This window comes from Lepidothrix coronata, unplaced genomic scaffold (assembly GCF_001604755.1).
Source record: "Lepidothrix coronata isolate B3197 unplaced genomic scaffold, Lepidothrix_coronata-1.0 Scaffold10, whole genome shotgun sequence".
Lineage (NCBI taxonomy): Eukaryota > Metazoa > Chordata > Aves > Passeriformes > Pipridae > Lepidothrix > Lepidothrix coronata.
The window spans coordinates 8562642-8578202 of NW_016690190.1; the positions used below are offsets into that span (position 1 = coordinate 8562642).

Here is a 15561-nt window from a genome sequence, read left to right on the forward strand (position 1 = left end):
TCATCCTCTCCAGTGCTTAGTGATATTTTTTCTGCAAAAGTCATTTGAAATCGAAGTAGCTCAGCACAGAAAAAAAAAGTGACCATTAAGGTACATCAAAGTCTGAAAACAAGGATGGACCTTACTGCAGCCTTGGCTCCTTCCAAAGGAGCTCACAAGACAGAGCAGTGACTCCATAACTCTTATCTGAACCCCAGGTATTGGGTATCTGTCCTCTGCTGGCCCCAGGTACCTCGTTCTTCTGCATCTCTGGGAAAATGCAGAATTTCTCATGAAACGCCTTGAGGGCATGCAAGGAGGAATGGAAGGGGGAGAGAAAAAAGGGAATAAAATAAAAACAAAATAATCTTCCTCTCAGAAGAGATCTAGACCAACTAGGGAAAAAGATTAAAAGAGAGATAAGTAAATACAGAAAATTCCTATTTAGTTCATCAATTCCTTCCACCAGCTTTAAATTCATTAGTTATTCTATTTCATTTTACTATATATACATAAGAAGCATTTCATATGACACTTTAATTTGCAGTATTTCCACACCTTTGCCATCTGAGCCAAGTATCAACTAGAGCCTGGCATCTGAGACTGATTTGTGCACACTGGAGGACAGGTTTGAGACAGGAAGGCACAGAGCACTGTGTCTGTGACATTACCCTCTCAGATGCTCTCTTCTTCTTGAGCTTTTCTAACATGTGTACCAGGCACCACCAGGGAGGGACTGTGGGAACACAGCTTTCACTCTTCAGTACCAGAAGAGCTTTAGTGTTTGATGGGGCCAATAAAATCTCTACTTATTCCTCCAAACCTTGTCAATTCTGTCTAGCGGAGCTTAGAGGCTCTCAGGAATGAAAGCAGGGCTCTTCATTACTATGATCAAGCAGTTCCTTAAATTTTCCCCTTGTTTTTGCATTAATAGTGCCATTCTAAAATTGAATTAAATAGTTTAAAAGCAACTAACTTCAGAACTTTGCTCTCATCATTTATTTTCCACATATAAGTATGTGCAAATAAACTAAATCCTTATACTAGATCCTTAGGCCAGTGAGGAGGGTGCACAGAAAGCTCACTACCCTGGACTTCAGGAGAGCAGACTTGGGCTTCTTCAGGGATATGCTTAGTAGAGTGCCATGGGATAAAGCCCTGGAGGGAGGAAGGGGCCCAAGAAAAGTGGTTAATATTCAAGGATCACCTCCTCCAAGCTCAGGAGCAACGCATCCCAACAAAAAGGAAGTCAAGCAAAAATGCTGGGAGGTCTGCATGGATGAACAAGGAGCTTCTGGACAAATTCTAGAAACAAAAAGGAAGCCTACAGAGAGTGGAAGCAAGGAAAGGCAGCCTGGGAGGAATATGGAGAAATTCTCCAAGCAGCCAGGGATCAGGTTAGGAGAGCTAAGGCCCTGACAGAATTAAATCTGGCAAGGGACATCAAGGGCAATAGGAAAGCTTCTACAGGTACATCAGGGATAAAAGGGAAAACATGGGCCCTCTCTGGAAGGAAATTGAAGATCTGGTTAACCAAGATATGGAAAAGGCTGAAGTAATCAATAGTTTTTTTGCCTTGATCTTCACCAGCAAGTACTCCAGCCACACCACCCCAGTCACAAAAGGGAAAGGCATGGATTAGGAGAATGAAAAAATGCCCAAGGCAGGAGAAGGTCAAGTCTGAGACCACCTAAGGAACCTGAAGGTACACAAGTCCATGGGACCATGGGTTCTGAAGGACCTGGCAGAGGAAGAGCCTAAGCCACTATCCATCATATTTGAGAAGCTGTGGCAGTCTGGTGAAGTTCCCACTGACTGGAAAAGGGGAAACATAATCCCCATTTTTAAAAAGGGGAAAAAGAAACACCTGGGGTACTACAGCCCGGTCAGTCACCTCTCAGTGCCCAGCAAGATCCTTCTGGAAACTATGCTAAGGCACATGGGAAATAAGGAGGTGATTGAGGACTGTTGCTTCACTAATGGCAAATTGTGCCTGACCAATGTGGTGACCCTCTGCGGTGGGCTGAGAATGGATTGACAGCAGCCCTGAGGAGGACTTGGGGGTGCTGGTCACAACATGATCCAGCACCATGCACCTGCAGCCCAGAAAGCCAACGGTATCCTGGGCTGCATCAAGAGAGCCGTGACCAGCAAGTTGTCAGAGGTGATTCTGACCCTCTACTCTGCCCTCACAAGACCCCAGCTTGAGTACTCCATCCTGCTCTGGGTCCTCTGGGCCACTATCCTAAAATCAGACTCTCAGAAAAAGTGAGAACTATCTCATCATTATGTTTTTGCAGTAATATTACAGCCAGTGAAATTTACTCTTCTGACAGTAAATCTGTTTTCTCTAGATTGTGGAGATGTTCACAACAGGGACAAAATTCACTCTTCTGACTGTAATATTCATTGTAGAGTAATGCCACAGTGAGACAATGGATCCTTCATATGATAACAGGGGAGAGTAGCTTGCAATTGTGAAACCAAGTGAAACCAACTTATTTTAGGTAGAACAGTCAGCCATCTTACAGGAAAAGTCTGGGAGAAACAGTAAAAACAACAACATTAATCATCCAAGTTTCTGATGTGATTCTCTGAGTCTGTGATATGCAGGACATGAGATGCATTTCCCATCTACCTACCTCTCGTTTGGATTTCTGGGAGGAGCGTTCCAGAACATCATCACTGGACAGGTCAGAGTCCTCTGAGAAACTCAGGTGTTGACGGAGCTGTAAATCTGAGAAGCCGGGAATAAAAAGGGAAGTTAAAGGAGAGGTAACTACCCTTTCTGTAAACATTCTAGAACTCAGTTTTAAGTTGTTTGACTGAGTATCAAAAATACTTAGTCCTTTCATGTCAGTCTCAGTTGCTTCACCTGGGATTCAGTGACCAGAGCAGCGCCGCTCCACAAAATGATCAGTATCTCTGAGCTTTGACCTAGAAGAGCATTACTTTCCTCAAATGTTCTTAGAAATAATGATCATGATTCTCCCTTTGTACTGTATTAATGCTCTTAGATACAGCACTTGGATGACAGCAGCTAGCACTATTTTGAGTCTTTGTCCAAGGCCAGAGAAATGTTTTCAATCACATTTATGGCTAAATTATTTACTGTATCCCACATTGCTATTAAACATCTCTGCCTGCAACTGGTGGGCATGTGACAGATTTACACGAGGCTGCAAAATCCCTACTTCATAGATCCAACAGTTGCCAGATCACTGAGAACACAGGAACAACTGCATCTCCACAGTCTTCAGCTTCCATGGAGCCAGGTAGAAAAAGACAGAGAGAGAGAGAGAGGGGGGGGGGGAAAGAGAGAGGGAAAGAGAGAGGGAAAGAGAGAAGACGGACCACCCAAGAAAAGATGAGGATCAGAATTAAAATAGGGAAGAAATGTCACAAATTCCAACTAATAGTGCTTATTTCTCAAATCCATTTAAGGCAGAAAACAGATTTGCTTTGTCCATGTTGAGAATGAAACTTTTAGTTAAGGATCCATTTTTTCCAGTGGATATCAACTAATTCTGTCAATATGCAAACATACAAGTCTAGTCCCCAGCACTTACCCCGATCTGCCCATCTGACACTGGGGAGCAGCATTATCAGCACAGCAGCTGAATGACAAAGCAAGCCAAACCTACTTTCAAGGATACCAAGGAGTAGGAAAACTACATGGTGCAGAGGCACATATCTGTTATACCTGCAGCTGTAATCAATGGAGATGCTTTGCGCTTGCCAGAATCCACAGTGGCACTACTTGAGGGAGTACTCGGGCAGGATTTGTCATCGGTCTTTTTCTTCTTGTCTTTCTTATACCCAGAGAAAACAGACTTCCATAATGACCTGGGCTTTGTTGCTTCCTCTGTCCCACCACTAGATTTGTCGGAAAGCCTGCTATCATTCTTGGATTTCTTCTCCTTTTTGTTCTTACGAGGGGAGAAAAGAGAACTTCTTTTCTTACTCTTCCCACTGGAGCCTTCTGAAGAGCTGACAGACCCTTCAGGTCCAGCCATATCAGCAGGAGGAGTGGAGAACTTCTCACTAGCAGAATTATGCTTTCGTGTGGATCCCTCTGCTAATTTCAAGGCCAAATGCTTTGGAGACTCATAAAACAATTCTTTGGTCTTCAAGGGCATCGAAGATGCCTTTCGTGCCCTTGTGGCCGCAGTAGCAGCAGCTGCAGCCATTTCCATATCTTTCATCTTGCACAACTGCTTAGCCATGGCATCACGTAGTGCCTGGCTCTTGACAGACTTCTCTCTGGCTCTCATTCTTTCTTCAGCAAGCTCCTTGGCCTCCACAGAAATCTCAGGGAACAGTCTCTTCTTTTGATTAACCCCTCCTTCCACTGAGGGTGGACCACCATTTTCTTTGACCAAGGGCAAAACAAGTGGTTTCTCTGGCCTTGGCCTACTGGTAGGAGGGGTAAAGAACTTCTCGTGAAGGCTTGAGTCCTCTGTCCTGTCATCATATGTGTCCTCTACATCATCAGCAAATGGAATCTCGTCCACACTTTCTGCAAAAGACTTGCGCACGTCTTCTCTCTTGGCCGGGGTTGTCTCCTTGGCAGCAGGGGCTGGCTCCTGGTGTCGGAGAACAGGAGGTGTTGACGCTGGTGTTGGAGGTGACCTGGCTTCAACCTCGTTCTGCCAGAGCGCCTGGTATCTCTTTCTGCGCAAAGTGGCTGGTTCTTCATCCTGAGGAGGTGGTGGAGGCGGACTCGATGGGGGAGTGAGCATGGTAGAGTCAGAGGTGTTGAAGCTCTGGCTCGCCATAGTTCTCATGTTGGATGAGCTCTCCTGAAGGCCAAGTCCGGAACTGCTGGATACATCTCCCCGTACTTCACCGGCAATCTTTAGCTCTTTTTCTGATGGAGACTTTGGAGTGAGCAGAGAAATCTGCTCGTTTTCTAACTTGGACAGTCCCTGTCTTCTTGGGGCAGGCTGGGGTTTCACAGGATGGATCCTTTCATCCCCTGAAATATTCTTGCTACTAAAACCCTTCAGAGGAGTTGTCTCAAGAGCAGACACAGTGAAGTTCGTCTCTGGGCGTTTGTTTCTCTCTACTGGGGTGAGCCCTAAGCTCCTCCGGATTTCAGCACTCTTCATCCAGAACTCTTCCACAAGGCTACTCCGTTTCAGGGCTTCTTCTGCAGTAGTAGGGCTCCCCAGTTTTTCCACCTCACCATCCTGGCCCCTAAGGACCAGTTTGGCTAAAGGAGTAGACGTTAAGGCTGGGACAGGTTGGAAACATACTGGAGGCTCCACTGGGGATGGAATGGATGTTTCAGCAGAAGGCAAAGGTTGGGAACAGATAGGCATTTGAGCAGATTTTGGGGATGGAGCCAATGTTGGTGCTGCCGGCTGAGACTCTGCTAGTGACGTAGGTGCAATGGCTTCTGGTGATGCAACCGGCTGGGATAACACTGGAGATAGTGGCACCAAAGGGCTCTTAACTCTCCTTTCTTTGGGAATTTCATCCTTTGGTCCTTCCTCAAGAACGAAAGGCTCAGGAAAAAAGCGTGCCTCTGGGGATTTTATTGCACGGCGTACTTCAGCCAGGGGATCTCGTATATCCTACAAAAAATGAAAGAGGAAAATATTATCTCTCCCTTCAAATCTCCAGCTCTGTGTATTGTGGTGGTCCCTTATCTCAGACAGATTTGAAACAAGTCTCTCCAGGCCTCATCTGTACAGCACTTTCCTGCTGACTAGTATCTGCTGCCATGCTTTCTTAAAGCAAGGGACGCTTTCTCTCTTTTGAGAGTAAATTAGGCTGCAGTTCACTTGCCCCTTAATAGTCTGAGAAATTTTGGTTTTCACCTCCTACACCCATATTACTCAAGAGCACAATTTGTTCTTTTACAATTTAACCCTTTGGCAGGGGACTCCTCGGACTGAGATCTGGTGTTATTCTTTCCAATGGCATCTTTTGCTCTAGCTTTCTTTTGAATGCAGACACGTGACCACTGGAGCACAAACATCTCTATTAAACACACAGGTCTTGAGAACTGCATTCAGGCATTGTACTGATAAAAACACTAACTATGTCTAACAGAACCATTAGATGGCCCTCAAAAAAACAAACTTAATTTAGCAGAAAGTCAATGTTGTCAGCAATTTCTGTCAGCAAACCAGACTTAGCCCTTAATCTGTCCATGGTAAAAGTAAACTGGTTTATGTCAAAACTCTCTAGGATGAAGTATCATCTTTTAATAATTCCTTACAAACAGGCACTTGGAAGGGAAAAATTTGAATTGAACATTTCAAGGGTCATGTACTTTCAGCTCTTAGACACCAGCAGCTACAAACACTCCAGTACACTTGCAAGCTGCCACCCAGGGCTGACAACATGAAGTACAACATGTGACATGCCTCAATTCCTTAAGCTGAACTAGGCTGAATTCTGGAATAGAGAAGTACTGCTTTGGTTACTACTCTAATTTTAAATCTGCTTTTGGTACATAAAAGACAGCCAGACCAGGATAAATAGGAAACACGTTAGTTATGGCTCCCCTCATTCATCATGTATATCTCTTGTTAACTGGGCACTGAAATTAAAATATCCTGGATAATTCTTTTTGGGCTTTGTGATGGGAACTTTTGTGACAGAGCCACTACACTCCAAAGATAGGTAAAAGATAGTACTTTATATTTTGAGTATAAATAAAGTCAGATTTCAAGATCAATGTAAATTTTAGAGACAGGAAAGGAGAAAAGCACACTGCTGTCAGCCCTCATTAGTTTATCCAACAAACTGTTTAATTGAACTACAGGTGGTAAGTGGAAAATGTCAAAGATTCTCTTTCTTACCTCTGCTTGTTTTGCTTTGGGACTAGCAGCTGGAGACAGAGGAAGAACACTGTCACTAGATGCCTGGATAGGGATGGATGGTTTGCATGGATCTAGGGAAAGCAAAAATGTTCCAAAAACACAAGAGAGCATTAATATTCTATTTTTTTTAATGTTACACACAGCAAGTACAGACAAATTTCTCAGCTTATTACAAATTCTAGATTGGACATCTGGAACATAGACAAAAACTTTTAAATATTCAAAATGGTACAAGCTTTTTAATGTAAAAATTTTTACAAGAAAAAGCAGTTAGAGGGGTTCTCACATTTAGGAAGCTGTGATTAATGGATTCAGAACATTCATCTCAAAATGTCAATGCAAGCACATGCCTTGCCACTGAGAGGAGCAAGATGGTTCAAACCCAAGAGACTCTCTTCTCTCAAATCCCATAAATGTACATAAATGATTGCATCTCTAATGCAATCAAAATCACTGAAACATTGATAAGAAAGCAACTACCTTCTGCCACACTGGAAGAAGCACCTTCTGCTTCTTCTTCATCTTCTTCATCTTCAGAGACTTTTAGTTCTGCCTGTTCTACACCACCCCGGTGTAAGCGAAACTCCGCTTCTGCATCAGATGCGATGTCATCTGGTCGTGGGTGGGGCAGGGGAAAAAAAAAACCAACGAGAGAATTCGAATACAAATCCATCAGGACACAATACTTTCTTTTTATTCACAAGGTGCCAATCACTTTCATAACCTGAGCCCCTAAATGTTTCACTCCTTTTCTGGTGTGATAATTAGTCATTTAGGCAGTCAATGTAAGCAGTTAATGATTGCACTGTTAGTACAAATAGCTAAATCAGTAACTGAAGTCCTGCCTTATCTGTTTTCTGGAAATTTTTTTATGTTTTTTGGCATATGCAGTTAATTTTACAACAGCAAGGGAAGGATTCTGGCATAATATTGTAGAACTTTAGCAAATTTACTTCTATTTCTGTTATTCATCAGTATCAGCACAGAATACATACACAAGACACTCTAGTTATGAAGAGAAGACATGAGAAATTCATTATAAAATCCATGGCATTGAGGTTCTCATCTTTCTTCTTGTCACTCACTCCTGGCTCCCTCTTGACTATTCAAAACAAACTCCCACACCACTAAAAATAATACCATGTTTAAGTAGCTTCACACAAAGTATTTTCTGCCAGTACAACTGTGTTCACACAACAGGTTTAAAGGCTGCACACGGTACCCTACCATCATCCAGCTCTGCACCCGTGTCTCCCTCTTCACCTGCCTGCCCTTCTGTGTCTGCAGGCTCTGTGCCCAGCTCATCCTCCACATCATTATCCTCACACGGAGCTAGAATATATTCAAATATTGAGAAAAAAAGAAAAGAAGACAAACACTAGACAGTGAAAAGGTTCTACATTGAACTGTACCAACAGTTTATAGTCGAGATGTTTATTAATTACTGCCAAAACAAGGAATCCCAAAATGTGTCACCTGGAAGGACATCTACGGTGGAACGACACTTCCAGACTCCAATTAATCAAGGAACACCTGCCCCTGGGGAGTCTCCGAGGTATTTGCAGTGAAAGCAGCCAAGGCTTTTCTGAGCAACAGGCCTTGTGAAAAATTAAACAAGAAGGGGACTGGGAGGACATCAAACCAGGATAAAGTTTACTGTTCTTCCAGGAAGATTGTTTTTTTCCTTTACCACACCAGAACAGTCACCACCACTTGACAGAATACGTGCTTTAAGTCAAAACTGAAATCTCACCACGTACCATGACTGTTCATCTTGAAATTGAAACAGGTTTTGAGAGTGTAAGTCAGAGACAGAGTCTAGCTCTGGGATTGACCATTATTACATTTGAAAACTGTTTAATGCTGTGCAGCTACTGCAGTCTTTGGTAATAAAGTCTAAGAAAATTCATATGCTATACAAGTACATAGGGCACAAATTGAGATAGTTTAAAGTAATTAAAATTATATATAAAAAGCTTTTTTGCTGTCACAGATCATTAATTGAGATACTTTTAAATAGTTTAAATTACATTTTCAAAACTTTTTTTCTTTTACAGATCATAATTTGATTTGCTGGGTCAAAATAAAGAAAAGATTCTTGAATTTGCAACTCTGAAAATTACGTTATCTGACATTACTACTTGTGACAAGATTTAATTACAGGGGGAGAGACAAGACCAAAGTCTGGGGTCTAAATTTCATTATTAAATGATACTTTTTAAAATAACCCCTTAAACCTTATGACACATTATCCCATATCTAGTGCTATGGATGATTTACTTTTTTTTCTTTTGTTAAACATTTTCATAAAACATAATTTAAATATTAAAAGAAAAGCGAGCACTTCCCATTTTTTTTTTCTACAGTAGCATTGGTCAACTACAGTTTTAAAAGTGTGAAGTGAGTTATTATCAATTCATGTTCAACAACATTTAACTCTGTTGTACATCCTTTTGCAAATGTGTACACAGTCAGCATGTGTTACCATGCACATCTGCTAATTATACACACAGGATATGGTTCTATAACAACGATAAGTTATATATTTATAACCTTCTTGGTTGCACCTACACCAGTAAACTAAGTGGTGCAGGTCTCTAGACCTGAAAGCACACAGTGTCACACTGTCATCCTGAGGAGGGCTCCAGGCACAACTCCCAGCAGTCAGTTCCCTGGGAAGGGCCCAGGCTGTTTCCACAGGCAGTCTGAACACAGCCCCCGATCTTGGGTGGCAAAGAAGTTAAGCCATGCAGGAGAGAACCACGGTGTGCCAGGTTCCTCCTGAGTCAGGGTATAGGTCCTGGTCCTCTTTGTTTACTAGTGAGGATGTGGCTCTTGGAACCATTTATATGACAGCAATGCTAATTAAGACAATCTCAAAAACAAACTAACCCTCCCTAAAATTGAGGTCTTGCAGCCTCTCCTCTTTCTCTAATACAGGTTTTTGCTTATTTCAAAACACAGCCTTCAGTGGGTGGTTTGTCTTCTTCCTTCAACCTGAGAATTTCCCTTTTTCCATGTTCTATAGGATTATTAACATAGATAAACATATGGGCTATTTTATTTTCTGTCAGCTACTGTGAAAAGGCATTTCCACTCATGTATGATAACGTACTGGCCTATTCCCTTATGGATAGGATGATAAAATCCAGACCCATACTGACGTCGAGCATAGGAAACTAAATCATATGGCAAAGGCTGGACTTCCCACAGGGGCATTTACAAATCTACTGAACAAAACTAAAACATGTTCCAGTCTGATTGTTGCTTAGGTATGCAGTAGCTTATGTTATTTTGGAAATGATAATGTCATGGGATGGTTTTATGGTAGCAGCAAATGTGAGTTATCTTAATCAGAACTTGCAAAAAACATAACTGATGTTAAGAATATCTGAATCCACTACGTATATGTAGGTCTTCAGATCCAGAAACCATGAACTGACACGACACACACAGGTTGTGTTGGAGAGAGAGGAGAAAATCAGGTTTTAAACAGGTTGGTACACAAAACTCAATGGAAGATTACAGATGCATCGATAAGTAGCGACTTGGTGCAAGGGTGGATCCCACTTTGAGGGACACGGAGAGCTTGCAGGTGGCTGGTTATATTATACATATACTGTGCATATACATATATGTAGTTAGGGTAAGGAGCAAGAGGCCAAAAGCTGTCACACAGTAACTCAGAAGCTACACACTACAGCAGCCAGAAACTGGGATCAGCACTTGGTTTGTATTAGGCTGTCAGCTGTCAGCAGACTGCTTCGTGTGCAGACATCTTGTAAACACTGCTGGCTTGCCAAAGCAGCAGCAGAAGCAAAGTTTTAAAGGCAAGCGAGCTATTCTGATGTGCCAAAGCAACTCAGCTGTACACCAACTACCCAGCACAAACTACTCCACTGAATGAGATACCTTCACAGCTTTACACAGATGTACCCCCCTACTGGCATCCCAGAATCTTCACGCTCACCGGTTTTGTAATGGAGCTTAGAGGACCACATATAAAAAAGCAGGTGAGCTTAACCATCCTTCAACATTCACGAGGTTTTCCTGAATAACGTGAAACCTCAGGCCAAAGGAAACACAATCGCTATTCCTGAAGATCTCAGTTTCAATCTTATTATTCTTTCTTATTTCCTTCGCCAGACAACTACAGTTTGCAGGTGCTACAGAGAACTGCCATTGCTCTAAGCACTCTACCACTTAATCTTTCACCTGCAAGAAAGCCCCACGTTCTTCTATTCTGTGGGCTTGGGGAAGAATAACTGCTCCCATCTTCAGTTGACAAAGCAAATTGAAGTGCTCCCTCTGCATTATTGCACCCAAGATAACCTGCCCTCAGAAGGGTTACAACGGGTGTGGAGCTCATGCGAGAGGGGTCTGCCTGAGCGAGGCGTGCATGCACACTCCCCTTCCTCCCGCCCTCCACTCCACTCATGCAGTAGCGACAGGGCCGTAAGTTCCAGGGTTAAAGTACCAGCTCAGCTGCTGAAGGCATGGAGAAGAGACGGGCAGGGTTATTGTGCATTGGAATACATAGAACATCACCAAACTACCTCCAGGGACCGTCTCCAGCCACGCCTGTACCGCCTCATGGCGTACGGAGGGAAGGTCGGACGCTGAATTTAAAAAACAATAAATCGTAAGAAATCAAAATTAGACCATCAGTCAGTGTCTAAAACAGAAGAGTGACAAAGGGAAATTTTTCAGTAGCACGTACAGGAATAAAACCTATGAAATTTTAAACAACCGATTCCAGGCTCAAGAATTAAATTGAGACAACACACAAATGTCAGGGGCCTAATCTCCCCTTAGGATCTGTAATGTTAAAAAGAAATACGGATGGCACAGTGAAAGAAACACTGCATCTGACCAGCAGGTTGCTGCTACTGTGCTCCACTTGAAACTCTGCAGAGAAGTGAAACGAGGAGAGGAGGGATCTGAGCAACAAGAGAGGGGTGGTCGTACCAGGGGTCCCAGAACCTGCGCTGCCCAGGTGCCCATGCCAGCAGATGAAGAAAAGCTCCCAAAGCAGAATGAGAGAGGCTTCTATGAACTGTCAGGTTATCCCAGGCTTTCACAGCAAACCTCATCACTGCTGCTGCTACCGACGGGCTCTCCAAACACTTCATATCACAGAACAGAGCTCAGCCAGGAACAATTTGCCCGTTGAACTCAGGCTGAAAACTTACAGCACGTCCACAAATACATATTGGCAACAGCCCTTTAAAACCCCAAACTGCTGATACACCTGTACACACATGTACTACGTAACAAAGTAATTGAAGCAGCTAATCAATCAATCAGGATTGTCCCAGTTCGACTGGGTTTTAGGGGAAGGAAATTAAAATCCTGCCCCCATTCCCAAAGGAATTTTGAAAAACCACAAAATCAATTCTGGAAGGATCACCTGTTGCTGGCAACTGTACCAGTACAATACAGAAAAGTATGAATTACAAAACACAAATGAAAATAAAAACTGGGAAACTAGAGTGACACTCACTCTGAAGAAGAAGCACAGGTAACCTGAATTGCTTAAGCTTGAGAAACTATGTTAACATTTTTTACTTTGTATATTTTAAACATTAAACAACTACTCTAACAATACTGAATGTTGCAGACAGTTGAACACTGTGGTTGCAGTGTGGGAACAAAACACCCACCTCTTATTTGTGGGGCACAGATTTCACACCAGAAAGTCCCAGTGCATTCTACAAACTGCAGTTTTAAGTGTAGCCAAACTGATCTGGAACTGTGTATCAACCTAGACCAGGATTAAAAACACCCCACAACAAACTTCTAGAACTGGGAGGAAAAGATAATTATAGAAGATGATCAGGAAACATGAGGTAAAGCCCCAGGTTTTTAAACTTAATTTCACATTTGCTGTGAAAGACAACCCACAGCATACTTGCTCCCTCTACAGTTCTGTCACAGTGGTTGCAGGCTGGGAGAAGAGCACTGCTCATCAACTGCATGGTGAACTTTTATTAAATCCATAGGTAAAGCACCTGTGACATACTTACCTTAAGACACACTGTAATACAGTTTAGAACAAGGTCAGCAGAGACTGCTGGAAGGCCCTCACATGAGAACTGGACTTACCAGCATTTTCCCCCTCCAAAGTTTTCCTTTCAAGTAACTGACAACATGCAAAGGTCACACCTCACATTAAAAAAATTAGATATACTGCCAAACCTTAAACACAGGCAGTCAAAACTCTCACTCATCAGATTTGCAAGCCCTTTGACCCCCGTCCTTCCCTATTAATACCAGATGCAGTTACACTCTTTGAAAACCAGCAGTAGAGAAATATGCTCAATACAGAAGCTGATCCTGTTCAATCTTTGCTGGAGTAGCTACACAACACAGCCCTTCAGTTTTCCCTAGAGAGGTTTAGAGTCCTCACTGCCACAAAAAGCACATGACAACTTCTCTTTAGCATCCCTAAATCGGTTACGGAGGGCAGATTTCCAGCACCACCAAATCATGTGTGTGGTGAAGAAAAATGCTATGGAGTCGAAGCAGGCAGACAAATGGGTTAGAAGTCACAACACAGAGATGAGAAAGTAGTAATTTTAAACAGACACCGGCTTGAAAAGCAAAATGTTTAACCAAGTGTAATTTCAGTGTAATTTGAAAGTAGTTCCTTTCAATCACTGCTGCCCCTGCTGAAGTCACTGCTTTTGAAAGGCACAGAACCAACAGAGTTAAACAGCTGCAACTGTGATCCAAGAATTGACAGTGTGGGGCTTAGGGGGATATTACCTCTGGAGGTGGAGGACTTTGAGGCTGAGACCATTTTTTCCTCCTCCTCTTTTTCACGGATGTGTGTCCAGTGCACATCTGCCAGGATCTCCAGAGGATCAACCGGATTTACAATCTGCTGCAGCCTAAGGTTTCCAGCTAGCAGGAGGGCATGGTATACCAGGTTGTAGGAAGGGTGTATGAAGGACAGGGAGGAAAAGATGGGAGAGCAGTGGAAAGGAAAGGTAACACAATATAGGAAAGGAAATAAGAAAAGAAAATATTATTGGCTCAGATCAGTTTGCAAGACAGACAGAAAAAGCTCGGCATTGTGTGTGCACGCATACACCAATACAGCACTCCTCATACTTCCCATCAAAGCTGAATAATGCCATTCCAAAGGCAGAGGAATGCTATAAAGAAAATAATTATAGATTATCTCTATTGCAAGAAGCTTCGCTGAAATGAAAGACATTCTCTGGGTGTCCAACAGTATGTGGTATGTAAATACCAATTTAGCAGAAATTTCCAGCTCCTTCAGCCTATTCATTATGATTATTGCAAACGATGTCTTGCTGTTAAAGGCAAGGGACAATCTGCATTGTAGTTTGATGCACCAAGACAAAAGGTTTTTCATCCCCTATTATTGGGTTAAGCACTCCTTTCTGGGCTGGGTACACACTTCTTTGTGAATTAAACTACATAATGGATCTCAGGGTTTCACATGTGTGCATGTGCATATGCACACAGGGGCACACGCCTACTTTAGCACTTAAAACACTACTTTGTTTACTCCTGCTCTTTTGTACTGACTTGTTCAAAGGGGGGATTTTTTTTTCCTGAAGAATAACAGCATTTTGATTGTAACAGCCAGTCCCACCTCCCCAGAAGGGAATACCTGCCTACACAAAGCTCAGCTACTTATGGAACAACAGGCACCTAAAGCAATTGATAAGCAACTTGTTTAACTGCTGCAGAACACCCACCTTTGGGAGCACCTACTCTGAGGTATTAAATTCATAGACCCTGTCACTGTTGTTATCTGCTCTGGGACTGTAACTCAGGTTTTATTTATCCATAAAAAAATAACTGATTCTATAGGGGACAGGTGTTCACCTGTTCACCTTCTGCAGGAGTGGTCTTCAAAAGCAAACGTCTCAAACTGAAAGAAAAATGCCCACTTACTTTATAAAGTAGGACATCATTTTTCACAACAGCTGGATTACCACTGAGTAGGGCAAAACACTGCTTCAGCAGGTTAGAACCTCAAAAGCAGTTAGACTTTCACATGGTGCAGAAGTGTTTGAAGAAAACAGGACACACTAGCAGCATTTAGAGCTTGCACTCGTTATTTCCTGTTGTCTCATTTTAATGAAGTTCCTCTCTCCTGGCCATGTTTTTCCCAGATATGACAAACTGTTCGGGCCTTGCATTTTAGGAATGATTATGTGTGAGATTTGGCATTAAAACTGCAGGAGAAACAGGCAGAAGGAACTGCAGGAAGGACAGAATCATCAGATGGTTATTAAGGGGAAAAGGCTTCAGAGGCACAAACTCAAATGCAGAGCGGGATTCACAATTTAGCCAGGTATTTAGCGGTTTTATGTCTCTGTCGCCTCATCAGAGAGTTTTTGTATCAATTAGCACAACCACATGGGCTACCAGAGCCACTGGACATCCTGCAGGGACAGGAACCTGGGCTTTTCTCGCTCCATACCAAAGCACTCGCATGCAGGCCCCAGGATGAGTAGAGTTAGCACTTGCATCGCCGCACAAAATTCTGTGTTAAAAGGTTTAGGTTTGCCAGCAATGGCTGAGAAGTATACAGTCCCTCAGCAAGGCTTGGAAAGAGCAGGTCCCACGTGATCTGCATGTTTTAAAATGGATTTCTCTGGGATTTAGACTACTGTAACATACACACCTATAATTTCTCCGCGAGCCTCTGGACAGAGGCCTGAGCCTGTCCTGGTTAGAACATTGGTCCCTCTCACCTTCTCCA

At 42.8% G+C, this 15561-nt stretch overlaps 1 protein-coding gene across 6 annotated transcripts in view; it reads right to left on the reverse strand.

Annotated features, from left to right (window-relative positions):
- Positions 1–15561, reverse strand: part of MICAL3 (microtubule associated monooxygenase, calponin and LIM domain containing 3) — a 168015-nt gene that overhangs the window by 27191 nt on the left and 125263 nt on the right. For 4 of the 6 annotated variants that reach the window (XM_017804706.1, XM_017804703.1, XM_017804708.1 and 1 more), the window contains 7 exons: positions 13584–13721; positions 11372–11434; positions 8043–8147; positions 7296–7427; positions 6795–6886; positions 3683–5558; positions 2622–2716 (listed from right to left, as the gene is read on the reverse strand). In XM_017804706.1, the coding sequence (XP_017660195.1) occupies positions 2622–2716; positions 3683–5558; positions 6795–6886; positions 7296–7427; positions 8043–8147; positions 11372–11434; positions 13584–13721 (2501 nt within the window). The remainder of the gene's footprint in view (positions 1–2621; positions 2717–3682; positions 5559–6794; positions 6887–7295; positions 7428–8042; positions 8148–11371; positions 11435–13583; positions 13722–15561) is intronic. The other 2 variants (XM_017804705.1, XM_017804707.1) reach the window with 1 other exon arrangement.